Raw genomic sequence first — 24,656 nt, 5'->3', positions numbered from 1 at the left:
GTCTGCGCAAAACACTGTTCTATAAGATAGACGAATGAAAATAACTAATGCTACCGCGGTTGTCCATCTTCCAGCTGGGGTGCGAGATACAACTGCGTAAAAACGTATGCGCAAGTCACTGTTCTATAAGACAGACGAATGAAAAACACTAATGCTACCGCGGTTGTTCATCTTCCAGCTGGGGTGCGAGATACAACTGCGTAAAAACGTATGCGCAAGTCACTGTTCTATAAGATAGACGAATAAAAAACACTAATGCTACCGCAGTTGTCCATCTTCCAGCTGCGGTGCGAGATACAACTGCGTAAAAACGTATGCGCAAGTCACTGTTCTATAAGATAGACGAATAAAAAACACTAATGCTACCGCAGTTGTCCATCTTCCAGCTGGGGTGCGAGATACAACTGCGTAAAAACGTATGCGCAAGTCACTGTTCTATAAGATAGACGAATAAAAAACACTAATGCTACCGCAGTTGTCCATCTTCCAGCTGGGGTGCGAGATACAACTGCGTAAAAACGTATGCGCAAGTCACTGTTCAATAAGATAGACGAATAAAAATCACTAATTCTACCACGGTTGTCCATCTTCCAGCTGGGGTGCGAGATACAACTGCGTAAAAACGTATGCGCAAGTCACTGTTCAATAAGATAGACGAATAAAAATCACTAATGCTACCGCAGTTGTCCATCTTCCAGCTGGGGTGCGAGATACAACTGCGTAAAAACGTATGCGCAAGTCACTGTTCAATAAGATAGACGAATAAAAATCACTAATGCTACCGCAGTTGTCCATCTTCCAGCTGGGGTGCGAGATAAAATTGCGTAAAAACGTATGCGCAAGTCACTGTTCAATAAGATAGACGAATAAAAATCACTAATGCTACCGCAGTTGTCCATCTTCCAGCTGGGGTGCGAAATACAACTGCGTAAAAACGTATGCGCAAGTCACTGTTCAATAAGATAGACGAATAAAAATCACTAATGCTACCGCAGTTGTCCATCTTCCAGCTGGGGTGCGAGATACAACTGCGTAAAAACGTATGCGCAAGTCACTGTTCAAATAGATAGACGAATAAAAATCACTAATGCTACCGCAGTTGTCCATCTTCCAGCTGGGGTGCGAGATGCAATTGCGTAAAAACGTATGCGCAAGTCACTGTTCTGTAAGATAGACGAATAAAAATCACTAATTCTACCACGGTTGTCCATCTTCCAGCTGGGGTGTGAGATACAACTGCGTAAAAACGTATGCGCAAGTCACTGTTCAATAAGATAGACGAATAAAAATCACTAATGCTACCGCAGTTGTCCATCTTCCAGCTGGGGTGCGAGATACAACTGCGTAAAAACGTATGCGCAAGTCACTGTTCAATAAGATAGACGAATAAAAATCACTAATGCTACCGCAGTTGTCCATCTTCCAGCTGGGGTGCGAGATGCAATTACGTAAAAACGTATGCGCAAGTCACTGTTCAATAAGATAGACGAATAAAAATCACTAATTCTACCACGGTTGTCCATCTTCCAGCTGGGGTGCGAGATACAACTGCGTAAAAACGTATGCGCAAGTCACTGTTCAATAAGATAGACGAATAAAAATCACTAATGCTACCGCAGTTGTCCATCTTCCAGCTGGGGTGCGAGATACAACTGCGTAAAAACGTATGCGCAAGTCACTGTTCAATAAGATAGACGAATAAAAATCACTAATGCTACCGCAGTTGTCCATCTTCCAGCTGGGGTGCGAGATACAACTGCGTAAAAACGTATGCGCAAGTCACTGTTCAATAAGATAGACGAATAAAAATCACTAATTCTACCACGGTTGTCCATCTTCCAGCTGGGGTGCGAGATACAACTGCGTAAAAACGTATGCGCAAGTCACTGTTCAATAAGATAGACGAATAAAAATCACTAATGCTACCGCAGTTGTCCATCTTCCAGCTGGGGTGCGAGATACAACTGCGTAAAAACGTATGCGCAAGTCACTGTTCAATAAGATAGACGAATAAAAATCACTAATTCTACCACGGTTGTCCATCTTCCAGCTGGGGTGCGAGATACAACTGCGTAAAAACGTATGCGCAAGTCACTGTTCAATAAGATAGACGAATAAAAATCACTAATGCTACCGCAGTTGTCCATCTTCCAGCTGGGGTGCGAGATGCAATTACGTAAAAACGTATGCGCAAGTCACTGTTCAATAAGATAGACGAATAAAAATCACTAATTCTACCACGGTTGTCCATCTTCCAGCTGGGGTGCGAGATACAACTGCGTAAAAACGTATGCGCAAGTCACTGTTCAATAAGATAGACGAATAAAAATCACTAATGCTACCGCAGTTGTCCATCTTCCAGCTGGGGTGCGAGATACAACTGCGTAAAAACGTATGCGCAAGTCACTGTTCAATAAGATAGACGAATAAAAATCACTAATGCTACCGCAGTTGTCCATCTTCCAGCTGGGGTGTGAGATACAACTGCGTAAAAACGTATGCGCAAGTCACTGTTCAATAAGATAGACGAATAAAAATCACTAATTCTACCACGGTTGTCCATCTTCCAGCTGGGGTGCGAGATACAACTGCGTAAAAACGTATGCGCAAGTCACTGTTCAATAAGATAGACGAATAAAAATCACTAATGCTACCGCAGTTGTCCATCTTCCAGCTGGGGTGCGAGATACAACTGCGTAAAAACGTATGCGCAAGTCACTGTTCAATAAGATAGACGAATAAAAATCACTAATGCTACCGCAGTTGTCCATCTTCCAGCTGGGGTGCGAGATACAACTGCGTAAAAACGTATGCGCAAGTCACTGTTCAATAAGATAGACGAATAAAAATCACTAATGCTACCGCAGTTGTCCATCTTCCAGCTGGGGTGCGAGATACAACTGCGTAAAAACGTATGCGCAAGTCACTGTTCAATAAGATAGACGAATAAAAATCACTAATGCTACCGCAGTTGTCCATCTTCCAGCTGGGGTGCGAGATACAACTGCGTAAAAACGTATGCGCAAGTCACTGTTCAATAAGATAGACGAATAAAAATCACTAATGCTACCGCAGTTGTCCATCTTCCAGCTGGGTTGCGAGGTACAACTGCGTAAAAACGTATGCGCAAGTCACTGTTCTATAAGATAGACGAATAAAAAACACTAAAGCTACCGCGGCTGTCCATCTTCCAGCTGGGGTGCGAGATACAACTGCGTAAAAACGTATGCGCAAGTCACTGTTCTATAAGATAGACGATTAAAAAACACTAATGCTACCGCGGCTGTCCATCTTCCAGCTGGGGTGCGAGATACAACTGCGTAAAAACGTATGCGCAAAACACTGTTCTATAAGATAGACGAATAAAAAAGGCTAATGATACCGCGGCTGTCCATCTTCCAGCTGGGGTGCGAGATACAACTGCGTAAAAACGTATGCGCAAGTCACTGTTCAATAAGATAGACGAATAAAAATCACTAATGCTACCGCAGTTGTCCATCTTCCAGCTGGGGTGCGAGATACAACTGCGTAAAAACGTATGCGCAAGTCACTGTTCAATAAGATAGACGAATAAAAATCACTAATGCTACCGCAGTTGTCCATCTTCCAGCTGGGGTGCGAGATACAACTGCGTAAAAACGTATGCGCAAGTCACTGTTCAATAAGATAGACGAATAAAAATCACTAATGCTACCGCAGTTGTCCATCTTCCAGCTGGGGTGCGAGATACAACTGCGTAAAAACGTATGCGCAAGTCACTGTTCAATAAGATAGACGAATAAAAATCACTAATGCTACCGCAGTTGTCCATCTTCCAGCTGGGGTGCGAGATACAACTGCGTAAAAACGTATGCGCAAGTCACTGTTCAATAAGATAGACGAATAAAAATCACTAATGCTACCGCAGTTGTCCATCTTCCAGCTGGGGTGCGAGATACAACTGCGTAAAAACGTATGCGCAAGTCACTGTTCAATAAGATAGACGAATAAAAATCACTAATGCTACCGCAGTTGTCCATCTTCCAGCTGGGGTGCGAGATACAACTGCGTAAAAACGTATGCGCAAGTCACTGTTCAATAAGATAGACGAATAAAAATCACTAATGCTACCGCAGTTGTCCATCTTCCAGCTGGGTTGCGAGGTACAACTGCGTAAAAACGTATGCGCAAGTCACTGTTCTATAAGATAGACGAATAAAAAACACTAAAGCTACCGCGGCTGTCCATCTTCCAGCTGGGGTGCGAGATACAACTGCGTAAAAACGTATGCGCAAGTCACTGTTCTATAAGATAGACGATTAAAAAACACTAATGCTACCGCGGCTGTCCATCTTCCAGCTGGGGTGCGAGATACAACTGCGTAAAAACGTATGCGCAAAACACTGTTCTATAAGATAGACGAATAAAAAAGGCTAATGATACCGCGGCTGTCCATCTTCCAGCTGGGGTGCGAGATACAACTGGGTATAGTAGAGGAACACCATGGCGATGGCAGTGAAGATGAGAAATGCGAATGACATCAGGAGGAGGATGCGAGTGATCGCCTGCTCCCTCTCCGTCCTCAGAGCAGAGTTCGCCCCTCCTCCGCCCGCTTTCGAGTTGTTATTCTGCTTTCTGAAAATGTGTCAAAACTAACTTAAAAAAAAAGATAATTCTGAAGAAATTTACCAGATTCGGAGCTTCTTGGCAACCGGTTTTTCTCAACATTGGGTAAATTTGTTAGTGTCGTTCGAATCAGGGCTGAAAGGGCTTTGATGTGATATACCACATTAATCATTGCGATAATTATTTATGAAAAACACTTTCGCTCGAAAAACAAAATGAGCCTGCTCGCTCGCCTCGTTTGCTCGAAATTAGACCAGAAACTAAAATTTTCAAACTAGTTTTTCTCGACAATTTTTCAAAATAACACGAAAACAACTGCTTTTTTTGTTACCAAATTATAGGAACAGGCTTATAATTCAGTTCATTTAGTTTTAGCCAACAAATCAGCAGAGGGCAATTTATTCTGGAACTTAGATAGAAAATTGAAATTAAACAATTTTTTTTCTCGATCTTAGGGGAGGGAGGCGTACAGTGAAGTTTTAAAAAGTAGTTTACAATAGGTTCAGTAACAAACAGATGCATTATAACGCCCCTCACTGCTGTTAAACTAGACTGAAAAGCATAATTTACAAACCGTATTTTCTCGAAAATGAAAAAAAAAATCTTGCAAAACCTTCAATGCAGCTCGAATCACAACTGAGCAATTCAAAAACGCTAAATCACTCAAAAAAACTTTTAAAAGGCTGAGATCAAATGAATTTTGCAAGCTTTAAAAAAGGATAGCCGGTTGCTGTGCAAGTAGACAAATGTTCATAAGAACACTAGTTTGAAGAGAACTGAAAAAAACTCTTTCATTGGGTTTTTTATGAACATGGCCTTATGAATGCGACCATAATCATTTAACAAAATTTTTTTTTAAATTAAAAACAAGTGTCGGTTTTAGTGCGTGGCGTGATATTCATCAAAAAACAAACAAAAAAAGTGTTTTTTTTTTCGTTTATTTTGAAAAATTGTCGAGAAAAACTAGTTTGAAAATTTTAGTTTTTGGTCTAATTTTGAGCAAACGAGGCGAGCGAGCAGGCTCATTTTGTTTTTCGAGCGAAAGTGTTTTTCATAAATAATTATCGCAATGATTAGTGTGGTATATCACATCAAAGCCCTTTCAGCCCTGATTCGAACGACACTAACAAATTTACCCAATGTTGAGAAAAACCGATTTTAAATATTAGTCGAATTTTGAGCGAGTAAAGCAAGCGAGCAGGCTTAATATAGAAGAATAAGCCATAAAACTGGAGTTGCAGTCCAGTAAAAAAAAATATTTCAAAATTTCTTGCTCTTCTTCGAAAAAAAACTTCAAAACTTCAAAATATCAAAACTTCTTGATTTTTTTTCGGCCAAAACTGTTGCTTGATTTGTCTATTTTGTTTGACTGCCAAATATGTTTTTATGCTTGGTTTTCGTCATATCTTTTTTCCACACGACTCTCAAACAACGCTAATTTTAAAAAAAAAAACGTCAAAAAGCTTTTTATGAAGAATATGGTTTATCCTTGTTGTTATTCCACCGGCTATCCTTGTTTTTCATCTTGATAGTATTTTGATTAAATTTTTAACCAAAAGCTACTCATAAATTTTTAAAGACAGTCAGACTCGACTGATAGGAGAAGTCTTATTTTAAAGCAAACTTGACATGAAAGGTCAACAAACACTAATTTTGAATTGGGTGCAGAAACTTGTTTCAGTTTTTAAACGATAAAGTAGAATTTATATAATATTTTTAGGTGCAGTTAAGTTGTACTAGAAATTTGCGTTCATTATACACTTATTGTATGTAAGAATTGAAAAAACTTCCATATATATATAAAGACCAATATTATTTATACAGTTAAGTATATCCGGCTATTGTTGCTAACTCTGCATACCCGCATCCAATTTCAAGCGTTAATAATCGATTATAATACGATTTTAGTACCAGACTTACAAAAATTGAAAAAATATTAATTTTAATCGATTAATAATTGATTAATAATAATAATAATCATAATAATAATCATAATAATCATAATAATAATCATAAAAATAATCATAATAATCATAATCATAATAATCATAAAAATAATCATAATAATAATCATAATAATAATCATTATCATAATAATAATCATAATAATCATAATAATCATAATAATAATCATAAAAATAATCATAATAATCATAACAGTAATCATAATAATAGAAATCATAATCATTATAACCGATTATTCTCTCTTTTTACTGAGTGCGGGTATGTTGTCTCACCGCATGAAGTACAGTATGGCCAGGTTGAACATGAAGATGAGAGAAGAGGGCAGTCCGCAGTAGACGAAGGAGGCGGAGTAGTGGAAGTAGAGCAGTTTGCCCAACTCACTCATGTAGCTGGGTCGAGTGCACTGTCCGTCCACTAGTTCGAATGCGTAGAAGTGGCCCAACAGGGAAATGTAAGTCAGCAACACAACTAGTGCACTGCTCAACCCCGCGTATCTGAACAACACTCGGAGATCTTTTTTTTGTATTTGACAATTTTTCTTAACCTTTTGTCGGATCCGAAAAAAAATTGTTCTTAAGCAAAAAAAAATTGAATGATTGTTCCAACAATCAGGGGTTAATTTGAGCAGTCTTGTATTGATTTATTGTTACTTTTACATTTTTTTGTCATTAGCTTGCCATTTAAACTGTTTTTAGCGTGTTTCTGGTGAAATTTCGATAATGTTCTGGTAATGGTTCAATGTTGCTAAAGTGTATTTTGAACGAGCGTGACATTTGTTTTATTAACCGCGTTGAAGTTTTCTTATGTTTCGACCGACTTGACACAAACTGGCTATGTTTCAGCCGAATTGACCAAAGGAAAATCGTATTCGACTGTTTTCGACACAATCGTGCCATGTTTCGATAAACTCGACCAAAAGAAAAGTGTGTTCGACTGTTTTCGACACAAGCGTGCTTTGTTTTGGCCGACTCGACCAAAATAAAAATGTATTTGACTGTTTTCGACACAAGCGTGCTATGTTTTGGCCGACTCGACACAAACTGGCAATGATTCGACTGGCTTAACTGACAAAAAATTTTGCTCGACTGTTTTCGACACAAGCGTGTTATGTTTCGACAGTCTCGACCGGAGGAAAAAGGTGGTTGACTGTTTTCGACACAATCATGCTGATTTTTGACCGACTTGACCAAAATAAAAATGTATTTGACTGTTTTCGACACAAGCGTGCTTTGTTTTGGCCGACTCGACACAAACTGGCAATGATTCGACTGGCTTAACTGACAAAAAATTTTGCTCGACTGTTTTCGACACAAACTTGTTATGTTTCGACAGTCTCGACCGGAGGAAAAAAGTGTTTGACTGTTTTCGACACAATCATGCTGATTTTTGACCGACTTGACCAAAATAAAAAGGTATTTGACTGTTTTCGACACAAACGTGCTGTGTTTCGACCGACTCGACACAAACTGGCAATGATTCGACTGGCTTAACTGACAAAAAATTTTGCTCGACTGTTTTCGACACAAGCGTGTTATGTTTCGACAGTCTCGACCGGAGGAAAAAGGTGGTTGACTGTTTTCGACACAATCATGCTGATTTTTGACCGACTTGACCAAAATAAAAATGTATTTGACTGTTTTCGACACAAGCGTGCTTTGTTTTGTCCGACTCGACACAAACTGGCAATGATTCGACTGGCTTAACTGACAAAAAATTTTGCTCGACTGTTTTCGACACAAACTTGTTATGTTTCGACAGTCTCGACCGGAGGAAAAAAGTGTTTGACTGTTTTCGACACAATCATGCTGATTTTTGACCGACTTGACCAAAATAAAAATGTATTTGACTGTTTTCGACACAAACGTGCTGTGTTTCGACCGACTTGATCGAAAAAAATGTTTTCGACTGAGTTCGAAACAAGCGTGTTATGTTTTGACCGACTCGACCCAAACTGGCCAAAGTTTCGATTGATTCGAACAGGGAAAAAATTTTTCAAATGTTTTCGACACAGCGTGCTATGTTCCGACCGACTTGAACCAAAACTTTTATGTATCGTCCGACTCTACCGAAAAGAAATCCTTCGTCAAATTGACTACTTTTGTTTTAAACATATCATATGTATTTAATTTGATTGTTTTCCAGCATTCTTTGTTATGACGATTTTTTTGTAAACCAAAAATAATTTAAGCATCGAACTTTTTTTGGCTAATTGGGCTTTGTTGTTTAATGTGTATTTTCTGACTGACCTTTTAATCTTATGATATATATGTTTTATTTCATTGTTTTCTAAAATTATTGTGCTGACAATTTTTTGTCGTTGTCCCAAAACAAAGTGCTTATATCTGTAAAAAAAAATACTTGGGGCCTCACAGTTCAGGCCTTCTCATTGGCTGTACTGTTCACAATTAGGATAGAGAAAACGAGTCGAAACTTAAGTCGAAAACTTCAAACCGTTCAAATCGTGTATGATTGACGTAATCCTTCCCACGAATGTTCAAATGTTAATCCCTCCCACGAACGTTCATTACACATTACATTGAAAATTTGATTTTTTTTTTGAAAATTACATCAGCTTATTTGTTCTGGAAGGTGTCTGAATAAAAACAGAAGTAGTGTGCTTACCTGACATTTGATCACGTGATGGTATTATTTTCAATGTACCAACTTGTGGTTGGATCACGTGATATGGCGAATGAACTTTTTGCAGTTCCTACCTGAGGTTGGCCTTGAGTGACCTGTACTTGATGGGCATGGACACCGGAGGAGTCTGTCGAAGGTGAAGAGGGTGAGGACGAACTGGGTGGAGCAGGTAGTGGCATAGTTGATCCACATGCCCGCTTTGCACCAGCCACGCCCCAACACGTACAGGTTCGTAAACCACACCCCAATGCTGAAAACCTCAAATCTTTAGAGTCACACTCACGCACACGATCAGTAGCGGATTTAGGGGGGGGGGGGGGGGGGGGGGGGGTTGGCGGACGCCTTTCCCTCAGCGATTCGGGATTCGACCCCCCGCCGACCCAAAAGGTCCCCCCTTTGTACTATTTTGAGATATCCATTTTTGGCTGACTGGCCCTAAAGCTTTTCTAAAGGCGACTTTGGCTCCAATATATACGAATTTTGAGGAACGCGCGCCAAAAAACGTGATTTTTTGGTCAATATTTTCCAAAACGCTTTTCTTGGCCTGTTTTCTGAAAAATTTGCCTGCGGTGCAGAAAGTTTGGTCGAAATGGGGTCTTTATAGTGATTTGGGCGAGAAAAAAAGGTCGACAAATTTTTCAAGTATTTTTTAAAAATCCGCCCCCCCCCCCCCCTCGAGAAAATCTTAGATCCGCGCCTGCACACGCTACTAAGGTTATGACTTCTTGAATGTTTTCCGGCCTGTTCGTTTCTTCAAAAATTGCCTGATCCTTGAATTTTTTTGTTAAAATTGGTGTATTTATTTTTGATCGCTTTCGAGTCTTAAAAATTTCAGAAACGTTTTCTCAAATTAGGGTTTTAAAACTGTTTTGGGCTCTTTTTCCTTCCCCCCCCCCCACCTCACACGAGCTTCAATATATTAGTGTAACGAGTGGTTTTACGAGGTTGAGTATGAAGACCAAATATGTTTTTTGTGGCCTTATTAGTCTGTATGTAAATTTTCATAACAATCGGACAATGTGGTCAACAAATTTACATGTAAAAATTTGCAGGTGGGGGGGGGAAGGAAAAAGAGCCCTGTTTTGGACGAGCTGAGAAAATAATTTTGGTCTGCGTATAAAATATAATTTTTTGGGAAATTTGCAATCCTCTTCGAGAAAATCCTGATCAGCTCGTGACTTTAGAACTAATTTTAAAAAGCATTTACCAATTTTCCAACACTTTTGGACACCATCGCTAGAATTGTGCTGTGAGTGTTTTTGAGCGTAATTCATTTGATAAGGTTCAGAACAAATTCACGCGATCCTGTTAAAACTTTATCCAATGTGAAGAAGATGCCATCGGAGCCGACCTGTTTTATAAGACAAACGAGAGCATTCTCCAATGAAACCCATATCCTAACACTAACCCAACCGATAGAATAGCGTCTACAAATCCTGAGATGCTATCCCCCACACAGATTATGAGCATGTACAGAGTAGACGAAGTGTTCACGCCCATATAAGTCAGAGTCAGAACGCCGAGAGTGTTTAGGACGATGCCGAGAAAGCCAAACGCGGGCACGACCACTGCGTTTATCCAGAACAGCAGACTCACGAAAGTATCGCTCAAGTACTCCTCTTCGTTCACACCTGTTGATTGCGACCCAGCAGATGATGAAAGTGTCGACACTTCTAAAACTGCGGTTGTGTTGTCCATTTCCGACGTTGTATGAGCGCTGTTTTCAAGCTAAGAAACTTCCAAATAATCAAAAAAATTGAAGCAAGAATCAAACTAAATAACTCTATTTTCTTCTATAAAAGAAGAAATTAGGGCTCGAAGGAACATGGCTGCAGGTCAGAAATAAGTAAATTAAAAGAAACCCTTTCACTGAAATTTAGGGAGCAGATTGGAAAAAAAATCAATTTCAATTATCGTTTTCATCAAAAAAAGCCCACCTCTTACTACCACCTCTTAATTTCTAAAGGCAAAGGAGTAAAGGATAATAAATCTGTAGAACAAACAACGCTGCAATAAACTGAAAAAAAATGCTGATAGGCAGGGGTGGATCTAGGATTTTTTCGAGGGCGGAGCGGATTTTTAAAGATTTTTCGAAAAATTAGTTTATTTTTTTTTTAGGTTGATAAATTTGATTTTCCCGAGCTCTTCCAAAGCACTAAATAAAGACCTTCTTTTGGCAAATTTTCTGCGCCGCATGCAAATTTTTGAAAAAAAAAACAGGTAAAAAAAAGGCGTTTTCAGGCACTTTTTGGGAAACTTTGAGCAAAAAATTGCATCTTTTGGTGCGCTCTTCTCTCTCAGCAATAATAAATATTGGCGACAAAAGCGCATTTAGAAAAATTTAATGGTCCGCCAGCCAAAAATGGATATCTCAAAAAAGCACAAAGGGGGACCTTTTGGGTCAGCAGGGGGTCGCATCCCTGAAGAGGGGGCATACGAGTACAGGACATTGACCACAAATTATTTTGAACAAGGAAGGAACTCTGGATTTTTTAAAAAATCGTCCGCACTTCCTAAAATGTTTTTCAAATTTTGCAAAAAATATGCTTTTATAGCTCGAATTTTTGATAATTGCCTATCACTTAACTCAACCCATTGTCTGCCTAAATTCTTTCCTACTTCAATCATGCAAATTTAGGCTTGGGTTACTTTGACAGTAATCCAGTAAAACACTAGTTTTACAAGATTGTACTCACATAGTTTGATTTGCTTTTTTTCTCGAAGCACTGAAAATTTGGATCAATGAGGCAACTTTTTTTGTTGAGTTTCACTGCATATCTATTTTTAAAACTTCAATTGTCATCGAATTTATCAACTGAGACTGAATGATAACCCTCTTTGTTTGCTCAAAGTTTCTATTCATAAATGTGAAAAAGCCTTACAATAAATCCGTTTTACTCGTTTGAATTATTACCTATTCCTAACTATGGGCAAATTGACATTAATGGAGTGGTTAGCGGGACGTCAAGAATTATGAACAATATCTTCTCAAAATTGCTCTTATCAAGGCGAAGACTGAAGACGATACTTAGTTCGGAAATCTCCTACGAGATGAGACAATTTATAATGAACGGTTACTTTTAACTTGCATTTAATATGTTTTCATACCGTGTCCAGGTAAAGACAATTTTTCCGCTGAAATCAGTAGCGGATTTAGGGGGGTGGGGGTTGGGGGGGGGGGGGTTGGGGGTTGGGGGGTTGAACTGGGTGGAGCAGGTAGTGGCATAGTTGATCCACATGCCCACTTTGCACCAGCCACGCCCCAACACGTACAGGTTCGTAAACCACACCCCAATGCTGAAAACCTCAAATCTTTAGAGTCACACTCACGCACACGATCAGTAGCGGATTTAGGGGGGGAGGGGGGCGGACGCCTTTATCCCTCAGGGATTCGACCCCCTGTCGACTTAAAGGGCCCCCCTTTGTACTATTTTGAGATATCCATTTTTGGGGACGGACCCTAAAATTTTTCTAAAGGCGCCTTTGGCCCCAGGCACCAATATATACTAGTTTTAAAGGGGGTGCGCGCGCCGAAAAAACGCGATTTTTTGGTCAAAATTTTCCAAAAAGTTCCTAAAAACGCCTTTTTTGGCCTGTTTTTTCAAAATTTTGCCTGCAGCGCAGAAAATTCGGCCAAAACAGGGGCAAAGCAGTGCTTTGGGAGAGCTCGAAAAATCAATTTGGTTGACCTAAAAAAAAGGTCGACAAAATTTTCGAAAATTTATTGAAAATCCGCCCCCCCCCCCCTCGAGAAAATCCTAGATCCCCCCTGGCTGAAATCAGTATCTACCCAGACTCAATTTGTTTAGTTTGCCTCATAACGATTTCAGAATCACTTTTGAGCGTTGAAAGAAAGAAGTTCCTGATGGTGCATAAAATAATATTATGGAACCAGATCTAAACTAGTTTTTATTATTGGTTATTATTATGATATTTCATCTCTATAGAATATTAAAGACTAACCAATCATACTCCATCAAACTAACAACCCACTTAATTATAAGTGTTGAAACTACTTGTAGTTTCAACACCAGAGCAATTTGAACTAAACTTAGAATACAGTTGTACACTAGATCTATTGAGAGATGGAGATATAAGAGTAAGATTAAGATCGGTATTAGACTAAGAAGTTGCACGAGTCTATCCGGCCGAAAATAAGATAGCGTGACGAGCAGACGGTGTACCTTATCTGAATTTACTCTATGAGTACAGTAACCTATACATAACTCATCTGATGCGACCAAAAAGTCTCGAACAGACCTTAACTAACCGAGATTTAGAAAAAATATATTAGACTTAGACAAATACAACATTTAAAAAAAATGTTATATGACAAAAATTTAGTAGAAATGTCTTCACGACTCAATATATTAGAGCCAATTTTCCGAACAATACGAGAACTACCCGGTATTGGAAGAAGACCTCGGACAAGAGACGACGTACGACTAGGAGAAATCTATCAATCGATTTCATGATTGTACGACAAAAATGAGATCAAACTTTTATATTTAGATTACTTCCAGCGGTAAACATAAATTTTCATTTACTGACATAAAATTTTGAAGAGACATCTTCAATAACCTTTCATGGCGCTAAACCTAATATTTATACAATAACGATTGATAAAAACAACTCTAGTCGTTCTCCTTAAAAATCTCGAGTATTAAAAACATCTTGGAAAAACTATTTGTTGAATATAAAATACAAAAATAATAAAGTATAAAGCATAATTGTTAGTATATATAAATCATCCATTCATCCCAGCTTCATCAACTAAAACATAGCACCAAATCTTAAAACATTAACATCATCAAAACTAAACACTTAATCTTTTCTTCATTTAAACCTTTACCTAAAAGTTATCATGGCTTATCCTTGTTTTCACTTAAATTAATTTCAATTAAAATAATAGATAATCAAGGCTTCCCTTGGATCTTTAAATTAATTTCACTTAAATTAAAATAAATTAACTTTATCTAAAAATTCTGATCATCAAGGCTTCCCTTGGATCTTTAAATTAATTTCACTTAACTTAAAATAAATTAACTTTATCTAAATATTCTGATCATCAAGGCTTCCTTTGGATCTTTAAATTAATTTCACTTAACTTGAAATGAATTAATTTTATCTAAATATTCTGATCATCAAGGCTTCTCTTGGATCTGTAAAATAAATTAAACTAAATTTACTTTTCTGATCATCAAGGCTTATCCTTGGATCAAATATAACAATTCTGTTCTCCCCTCCCAAATTAAATTAGTGTCTAACAACCTCAAACGTCGATTCACTACCCAAACCTTTTTAGAGACCCAGAATTAACAGAAATTTTTCAAGAACTAACCATTCTAATTAAGATAAACAGTGAAGAACTTCGTTTACTCAACCTTCACTTGATCCCCCCTCTTAACTGACCCAGGATAGTACTTAAACTTAGTAAATCAAAAAATAGTATCTACCGAACTACTTGTGTTCTAATTATACCTGAACCTTGTGGATCGATTTACTATTCTCGAACCCTGGATCACTAATCACAACCCCTAAGTAAGACTAGGTAGGTCTATCATAGCTTAGAATTAGTCACAAGAAAGTACACTCTCCAGCTCAAATATACGACCCAAGTTAAGCTAACCGCAGAAAATCGTATGTCAAGAGACAATTTAGGAAACAAACAAACAATCATAAAATACAATTGTTTAATTAACAACGAAAATACGACCTCGTAATCAGACCACACAGACAAACAATAGGATACATAAGAACAAAAAGGCAAACAATAAGAAAAAAAAATATAAACAAACAAAAACAAATTATTAGGAAACGATTTTAAAAACGAAGAGACGCAAGTACCAAAAAACTGAATTTAAAAGGTGGCACAAATTAAATTAGAGACACTCCGACAATGATTGTCCGTAAATGTTAGACCCCATTGTGAGCACACACAATAAAGTTTAAGACACAAATTGCACGAAAAACCCTCGAAAAACAGGCCAAAAATGGCCCAATTTTTAATGAACTTTGTAGGTCAAATTTTTCAACTGATTCAAAAAATCGTGAAATCTTATTTTGCGAGACGCAAAATCTAGCCTATAAGACCCAGATTAGGCAATAAAAGCAGCCCCAGAACATCAACATCAGAAAAATTCGCGTCCCAACACAGACCTCTGAAATCTACCAAAAAACAAGGAATTTGGGCATATTTCATCAAAATGTTATAATCTACCACTACATACCCACGATGAAGATCACTTTCATCATCCACAAAGATTAAAATTAGCTTCCAGTACACATATCGAATGGATTTTAAACAGAGACAAAAACACAAACACACAACGAAATTTACCAGAAAGTAACAAAAAAATTATTATTAAGACAAAATTTTAATTCACAAATAAATTCCCGATTTACCCCACCCACAGATTTAAAAATCGTAACATGTTTTAGTTCCAAACTTTACAACACAAAAAGTAATTTTTGAAAAATTAAAACCACTCCGAAAAGGACCGTATCAAATAATTGATAAACCCACTGATGTAACATACAATTACAGACTTAAACAGAAAAGAAATCGTTCAACATCGAAACAACATTTTCTTTATTATCCGAAAGAGTACGCTCTTTGCGAACTAACTCAATTATACTCCTTTACCGGACTCAAAGTTATTCACAAAAACTCCGATTACAACAAAAAAATCACTCAAACAGAAAAAAAAATCAAAAATTTGAAGGAAAAATTATACCACAAGATCAAAAAGAAAAATTTCCACATAGATAATCATTGCGAGTTCGTAATCAGCCACGAAAAGATTACAAAACATTCATCCCGCAATCTAAAATATTAAAGAAAGTTGAATTTCAAAAACCACTTTGAATTATTTGACATTTTACCTCTTGAAGATATTTTCATGGACCAAACATTTTCTCAAAATTCATGCTAAAAAACACTTGAACAAACTATTTCAAGTTCAGCCAATCAGAAGCTTTTCCGAATCATCACCTCATTTTTAACACGACTTCTTTAGCCGACAAACAATCCCCTTCAAGCGTATCTCTAACTATAACTTTAAGACCTCCAGGTCAAAGTAAGCAACCAGCTCAAATTTGACAACTGAAATAAACAAAACCTCAAAATTACGACCCTCTTCTGTCAACTAGAACAAAAATCAACAGTATTGTTCCCAACTTAGACCTCGAAATACCCTCAAGCAAAAATATTTAATAAGCCTAAAGTACAAATAACTCTAAAATACCCCCGATCATCCAATAAATACAAATAAAACTAGGAACTCCCGTAATAGCCCTCCAAACTTCCCCTCACCAAAATCTGCTTAAACTCAACCTACTTGTCAAAAAACTAATAAATAACCCGAACACACTTGAATTGCTTTGGCCACTTCTCTAAACGAATTTCATCATTCGCTTACTAGCTAAACTAATCACATCATCAGAAATAATCCACAACGTTTTTCCCCATGGTTTCTTCCCCGATGAATAACGTAAGTAGGAATTAAATAAATTAATCTAATAAATTCGAAACAAAACTAACCCTTCTTAAAAAATGTTTTCTCTTTTCCTTTAGTTTTCACAGGCAATCATCAATCATCTACAAAAATGAAAAATGAAACAAAAAACAGAAAACTTTTTTAGAATCGTTTGTAAAATTTGTATTAACCCATAAATAAATGAAGAAGTAAAATTTTCCATACAAAGCAATAAATTAATATAAGAACTCATTTACCGCATGCAATTTATTCTTACAATTGAAAATAAATTGATAATTTCAACCCCCAAATCAAGCAGTAAACTTCATAATTTCAAAGTAGTAAAATATTAAAAGTTGCCTATAAAATTAAAGCAGTACTAACCTTTTCAAAGACGCTTCTTTGTAATTTTAAATATTCACTCGCCCACAATCCTATCCACAATCGCACAGCTCGCCCACGAGGAATTGTTTAAAATAATGAATTTAACTTTTAACTTTCACTGATAACAACTCTAACCAATTTTAACACATTTCAAACTTTCCTTTAATCCGCTTGGAAAGGAATTATATAATAATCCAAACTAACCAACGCAAGCTTACTAAACACCACAAACCACAACCTAACAGCATGACCAAGAAAAGAAAACCAACGGTACCCAAACCGGATTAAAGCAAGCTTAGAACTGGATAAATTATTCTCTCTAAAATAACCGAACTAAAACAAGAAAGGTTTTGCAATAAAAATTAATACAAGATCATAACTAAAAACAAAATTAACAAAGTTTTGTATATGTAAATAATACAAGGCATAATATAGATTACATACAGCCCAAAGACGAGCAGCAAGAAATTTGACAACCCAATCACACTCCAACTACGGAATGGCAAAATTTACCCGATATGCTGCCTACAGTCACTACACTCAACGGATTTAAAGTGCGACTTGGCATCGCAGCAAAGGAAACCCATTGCAACAGAACAATGACCATCTCGATGTTCTAGTCAACGTACAGATCCAAGTCACCAGGCACTGCATCCAAAGTCGAACAACACGACACTCTCGAATGTGATTAGACCATTCCTATTCTCTAAAATCAACCAGATCAACACTCATGACAACCGATCAGAAATCATAGTACGATCTCCCGAAACTCTCGTGATAACATCTCTTCTTCCAAACCAGAAAAAAGAATATGCTCGCAACCTCTAAAGAAAAACACCACCATCCATCCTCCACTACAATAAGAACATTGAAAAACTAAAACTCTCTAAACCCCGGATGGGTGGAACCAGATATAAACTAGTATTTATCATTGGTTATTATTATGATATTTTATCTCTATAAAATATTAAATACTAACAAATCTTACTCCATCAAACTAGCAACCAACTTATTTGTAAGTGTTGAAACTACTTGTAGTTTCAACACCAGAGCAATTTGAATTAAACTTAGTATACAGTTGTTCTCATTCTGGAACTAACTCGCGTAAACCGGTGTACACTAGATCTATTGAGACTAGGAGATATAAGAGTAAGATTAAGATCGGTATTAGACTAAGAAGTTGCACGAATCTATCCGGCCGAAAATAAGATAGCGTGACGAGCAGACGGTGTACCTTATCTGAATTTACTCTATGAGTACAGTAACATATACATAATTCAATTAATTGAATTAAAATTACAAATTGTATAACCTGATCAATTTTTAAGCAACCGTTTTTATCAAAAGTGAACACCGCCCTATATTTTACACAAATTCGTCTCAGATTCTTTTCAAGATTTAAACATTGTCGATATCTGAAAAAAAATATTATTAACGCAACCCAGGCATTTATAATGGCTGAAAAGTCTGTAGCGCATATTTTATGTTTCGACCGCCACTTTTGCGTATGTTGCGAAAACAAAGAAGTACGATGACTAATTTAATAAGTAAAATGCGCACGAAGCTTAAAAACAATCAAACGAATACTCAAAATTGTCGTACGTTGACTTTTTCAGGCTTAGAATTTGTATATAGCGTTAAATAATGAATAAAAAATCATATGATTGCTAAATTTTACAATATGAACCAAAAGTCTCAAAATCAAAACTTTCTGAAAAATGTTTGATTTTACGGTCATTGAAATAAAAACACATCTCGCAAATTGAATTTGACTGGGTCCATTGACTTCCTGATGGAAAGAAAGTCAGCAAGCGTCATGTAATCGCCATAACATGGCCTTGCCGCGACTGTAACAATCATGCATGATCTCATCATCACATGTTGGACAGTACTTTGCCATCTCATCACCTGCAACAATAAGATGATTCTGGCAGAGAAAACTGAAAATCAAATGAAAAAATGAAGCTAGAAAAAAACCGAGTTCTCCACAATTGCGCGGGTTGACCTCCATAGACCAACAATGCGAGTCATACAATTTCCATATAAGAAAAATCAGTAATCGTAGACGTTTCATCGATGCAGTTTTCTATGCTTATGGAATTGCATGAATAGAGTATGAGTAGCATTTGTCTAAAAATGAAAAATGTATGATTCGCATTTTTGGTCGACCCGCGTGGATCATATGGAGACGATGAAGATGCTTCAAACGTTTATGTACGTCTTTTGACCTAATTTTCAAAACTAAAGCCAAAACGTCAACACGTTGCGCAGAATCGGAATACTTTATCTGCCATTTACACAAATAACGCAAATAAATAGGCATCAATTCCCGATAAAAATTTTTGCTAACGGTACAGAAGCCGAGACCAATTAGGCCAATTTAGTAGCAAAAAAACAGCAATCTAGACTTTGAGAAAACCATTTTCAGCAATAATATATGGCATTTCATCAAAGTTCGGCAGCTAAAAGCTTTGAACACAGTACAAGGATCTGCCTTCAAGCCATTTTTGATATCAGCCATTTCTGATAAAACAAATCAACAATTTGTTGCAGTTTGTTGACAATATAACTAGCAGCTTCCTGTTATATATGTAGAGCTGATCAACAAAGGGAATCTTTCGAACTTTTTTTTGAGAGTGTCCACCAAACTTATCAAAAACCATGAAAACCTAACAACTATTCTCCCCAACCTGCTCGAGCTAGCCTAAAATAGTACCAGCTAAAGAATTTAAGTTCTCTTATATAAAAATAAATTCTCAGTAAGCATCAGAATAAACTCAGCATATGCTGTCTAAGTGATCAACATTCACAAAGCGTCTGCATGTAACAGCTGGGATGTTCGTTCTCTTTTACCAAACTTTCAAATGAAAATTTGTAATTTTAACGGAATTTCCGCAGTAACATGGTTATGCCAGCAATTTAGTTTAGGATAACGCAAAATGTTGCTATGTTTCGAATATTTAAGCTTGCATTCACAACCATTCCTAGCTCATTTTTACGCTTGCGATTAGCAAGCGCTATCAAATTGGAAGGAAGACTTTTTCCAGTTAACAACTAGCTTAACAAAATCATTTGAATCCTTTTTCAATTTCAGCTGACATGCTCAAACTCATAAAAGTTCAAATTTGAGTGCTGTGTGCGTACTAGTTTCTACAGAGTAGTTTCAGGGGGCTTGAAATTTTTTAAAGTGTTTTACAAAATCTTTTTTTTTTCGGCACAACTAGTGTCTGCTCAAAGATTGTCGGCCTTGCTTCCCCTTTGTAAGTTTTGTTCAGTTGCTTATATGAATTTGAAAAGTTATGCTTGGCATATTTGCCTAGAACTCGAGTATGATGAAACTAGGCTTAAAGAAAATGTATGAGATTGAGTTTTAGAAAATGTTATTTTTTTTTGCAGAAACCGTCTAAAAATTTTCAAAAAAGGAGGGTAATCATAAGAAGACCGCTTACAACCTTGTGCGCCTGCATACCCTCCCTTCTTTTTTGCTTTACCCTTTTGTCCACAGCCTTCGAAACAGTCTGTGGGGGGAATAGTTGACCGATATTTTGTATATATCTTTTTTTTCCGTTTTCTGAAAAACAAACCTACTAAATCCAAGATTTTTCTGGTGGATTTGAAAAGCTCTCCTCCAAAAGCCACTGTGCTCAATCTTTTTACTCATAAAATTATGGCACTAGGAAATTGTGAAATTTTTGATTTTTTTTACCGTTTTTCGAATCCATTTTCTATTTACCGTTTTCTAGAAAATTAACCTCCCAAATCTGAGGTTGTGGGTTCAATGGAGATAACAGAAAGTGAGATGCTCCCTTAAAGTAGCGGCCACTTACTACCTTTCTTTCACAAAAATTTTTAGTCCCTGAAAAAAATCCATTTTTGTTTTTTCGATTGCTTTTTTTTGAATTTTACCAAAATTTACCTTCCCACATCTGGGATTTCGAGTTTAACCTAAAAAAATGGTTATGGAAAACCCTTTGCATACCCGAATATGCCCAATTTTTCTGACACAAAAAATTATGGCCCTTGATTTTCGATCGTTTTTTCAAAATGTTTGAGTTTTCTCGAGAACTGGCAAACCTGGGTTTCTGGGTTCAATCGAAGTTATAGGTTGGGTGAATTTCTTCTGCATAAACTGCCGAGACAAAGGTTTTTAAACAAATAGCTATGATTCTCTGAAATATCAGCTATCTGACTTGTTGACTGTTTTTTGGACTTTTCTCGAAAATTATCCTGCCAAATCCGATATCATAGGTTTAGCAGAAGAAAAAATATGGATTTTGGATTGTCAAGTTTTTGAAGTTTGAACTTTGACCGATTTTTAGAAACTTTGTTGAAATCTGAGATGAAAAAATGAATAGAAAAAAGCTGCGTTTGCGCGATTTTTCCGGCAGAAAGATTTTTCCGGCTATTCCTTAATATTTTTGTTAGAGAAACGTTAGATCTTTGGGAGAACGTTGGATTGTCAAGTCATTGAATTTTGAACTTTGACCGTTTTTTAGAAACCTTTTTGAATATTCTTACAAATTACCTTATCAAATCTGAGATAAAAAATTGAATAGAAAAAAATATTGGTTGCGCGATTTTTCCGGCAGAAAGATTTTTCCGGCTATTCGTTAATTTTTTGTTAGAGAAATGCTGAATCTTTAGGAAATGGCGCGATTTTTCCGTTGGGAAAATTCTAAATCTTAAAAGACTTGTTCTACTTACTTATTGAAAATCAACTTAAGTTTTTTGTTCGAAATCCAAATTGTGAAATCACGCATTTTGTCCTGTAGCAGTATAGCAAATTCAAAAGTATTGAACACGTACTTTTAAGTCTTGTTGCGATCTACGAGTCCGTCATCAAGACATACATTTTTCATTTTTTACTTGTGTTTTTCATGATTGTGTTGTATCGCAAGTGGTGGGAAGCTCCGTTTCACCTCTGTGTTTATATTAGTTTCTCAAAAATGCTCTTAAAAAGAATTGGTAAAGAAAATGGACCAGCTTTTCGCTTTCTCTGGAAGCATCCTAACAAAATTTTTTTATGAGTACACTTAAGTTTTACTTGGTGTAATATCTTTTTTACTATGCGCTTAAAGACCGAAACAAATTTCAAAGATGCACTGCGGAGAGATAGATAAGCACCGAAAACAACAAGACTGCTCGTAAGTCAGGGCAAAGCCCTGAATGTTCCGACTGCACTTTAGGCCAATTGAATTTTTTTGTTGTTGAATAATTGACAAAATTATTGAGAAAAAAGACCTCAATTCAGTTTGGATTGTATTAATTCGATTCTTACGCGTGATATAGGCACGCAATATCCCAAATTGGCCAAATTATCAATTTTCAAACTCCGGTAACCTTACAAAAAATGATCACAGGTGAAACTTATATTTTTTTAAGTTTGAGCTTAGAATGACAATATCTTTTAAATGGTACAACAAATCCGTTAAAAACGCTTTGTTAACAAATCGAAAAATGACTTTATAAAAAAAATACCACACCAAGCAAAAATATTCCGCATTTTCTTCGAAAGTCGGAACAACAACTTCAAACAGTGGCGCTTCTTAAAGAGAACGTACTGTTGATTTGTTTTCGATTGAATTGTAATTAAAACAAAATGTTCATAAAATCACAATGGGAACAAAAATGGCAATTGGTCAGAAACAATTTGCTTATCGATCTTCTACAAAATTTTTCTTCGAAAACTAAAGTTTTTCAAAACCAAGCCAATTGGTCAGCTTGGTGACATCTTTGTTTAAAGCAAAACGACTGTAAGTGTCGTTAAATTATTTAAAATTAGAAATAATTTTAAAACAAATCGAGTAGCACAAATTGAATGAGTTGACATAATACCCAATGATCAACAATGTCAGCTATTTTTCTAAAATTTTTCAAAATTTTTTTAAAATATTTTTTTAAATTTTACTGAGCGAATAGAAAACGATTTTGAATATGAAATACAAAGTAAAAAAAACATGAGCTTTTTAAAGCACTCTTTGATTGCTTGAAATCGATTACAGTGTAATCAAAGTAATCAACAATGTTCTGACTTGCAAACAACGACTAACTAGTTTTGCTCCGAGTGGTTTTTCTCCAGACAAACTCAAAATAGTAGCTAAAGGATTTAACAGAGTTTTATGCTGTTTAAATGGTTCACTAAGCTGAGCTCAAATTTATATTTATCCTTTGCTTGTGACATTTTTTGTTGAAAAAATTTGGTGTTTTACAATTGCGTTTTTGATCATTTTCATAGCGAATCCAAAGCTTTGTCTTAGAATCCGGAGGCAAGTCTTTATGCATGTCAAAATAAGTAGATGGAAATCACTAACTAATGTTTTTGACATCCGCAGCAAATTTTTTTTTGACACAAACTTTTTTGTCTCGTTTTGTAAGTGAATTCCGCAAACTCCGAAGTATAAAACGGAGTCTGCTTACAAAATGTGGGTTCCGCTCACAGCAATCGCTCATTGAACAATCACCCGCGACTTCAAACATCAAGAATTGCTGTGATATGAAATTGGTAGGGATATTTGAAGTGATTTATTTTTTGTTTCAAACTTGACAAAAAAGAATAGGCAAATAGCCGGAGTAAAGAGCTCAGAAAGTTCCGAATACATTGAAGTAGGTTGAGAAAACTCGGTAAAAACTTTTTCCGTTAAAGAGCAATTGAATTAGGTAAAAAAAACTTAAAATAGCTAAAAGAAACTTTAAACTGTAGTAACACTAAATTCGGAGTTTGAGCTCTCATCATATCAGCCTGAAAAACGGAAAGTTCAGCTCAAGTTTTTGCGACACTGAGTTATTTTTTGACTTGTTGGGAATACGAATCAAACGAATATTGATTCAAAAACATGACCAGCATTAAGTTTTTCGAGCAGTACTGAATTTCGGAAGGGCAAAACACCCTTCGGGATAGGTCTATTGTAGCATTCTATTATTCATGAAGCAGATTAACAAAATTTATCAAAAAGTAGGGCAAGATGTTTACCTGTATTGCTAAATTGGTAAAAATGAACTTTTTTGCTGTTTAAAGCCAATGAAAAAAAATGTGAATGGTTGAAATTTAGAAACCAAGCAACCTAGGCAAAATTTGAAAGTATTATTATATGAGAGAGACGAATTGATGACAAAAATCCATTAGAATACGATATCAATTTTCAAAAGCAATTAGTTAATAGGCTGGATTTTGGACAGTTAATTGATATAAAGTGTCCCATTGAACTTATCAGCAAATTGAATCAGCTTGAGGTTTCGTTAAAAAAATTCTTTTCTTCGACAAAATACTGATGGACTGGTACAAAGGAAATTCCTAACTGTTTCGAAAACGACTAAGATTCAAATAAAACTTTGTCTCGTTAGGCAAGAACGATTTGTAAGCTGTTTGTGATTTCTTCATTCACAATCACAATATAGGCTGACGCTTTTTTTAAACCACGTCTTTGACTAATAAGTCCTTTCATTTCTATTGAAAAAGCCATTTAGTTTTTAGCCAATTATAGTTTTTTAATTTATTTATTTATTTATTTATTTATTTATTTATTTATTCACCAAAAGTAATCAATTGCTTACAGTTTGCAGTTTAGCTCAAAATATGACAGCCAG

The 24,656-nt window shown here is 36.3% G+C and overlaps 1 protein-coding gene across 1 annotated transcript in view; it reads right to left on the bottom strand.

Annotated features, from left to right (window-relative positions):
• The window catches only part of LOC134840820 (uncharacterized), a 58,663-nt gene extending 34,509 nt beyond the window's left edge, over nt 1-24,154 (bottom strand). The window contains exons 1-5 of the mRNA XM_063856822.1: nt 24,043-24,154; nt 10,619-10,938; nt 9,285-9,460; nt 6,843-7,064; nt 4,423-4,614 (exon numbers count right to left, since the gene is read on the bottom strand). Of these exons, the coding sequence (XP_063712892.1) occupies nt 4,423-4,614; nt 6,843-7,064; nt 9,285-9,322 (452 nt within the window). The 5' untranslated portion in view covers nt 9,323-9,460; nt 10,619-10,938; nt 24,043-24,154. The remainder of the gene's footprint in view (nt 1-4,422; nt 4,615-6,842; nt 7,065-9,284; nt 9,461-10,618; nt 10,939-24,042) is intronic.
• Nucleotides 24,155-24,656: the final 502 nt, after the last annotated feature.

Source organism: Symsagittifera roscoffensis, chromosome 1, assembly GCF_963678635.1.
Source record: "Symsagittifera roscoffensis chromosome 1, txSymRosc1.1, whole genome shotgun sequence".
NCBI classification, from domain to species: Eukaryota; Metazoa; Xenacoelomorpha; order Acoela; family Convolutidae; genus Symsagittifera; species Symsagittifera roscoffensis.
The sequence above is the reverse complement of the archived record's forward strand: the minus strand, read 5'-3'. Positions and strand labels throughout refer to the sequence as shown.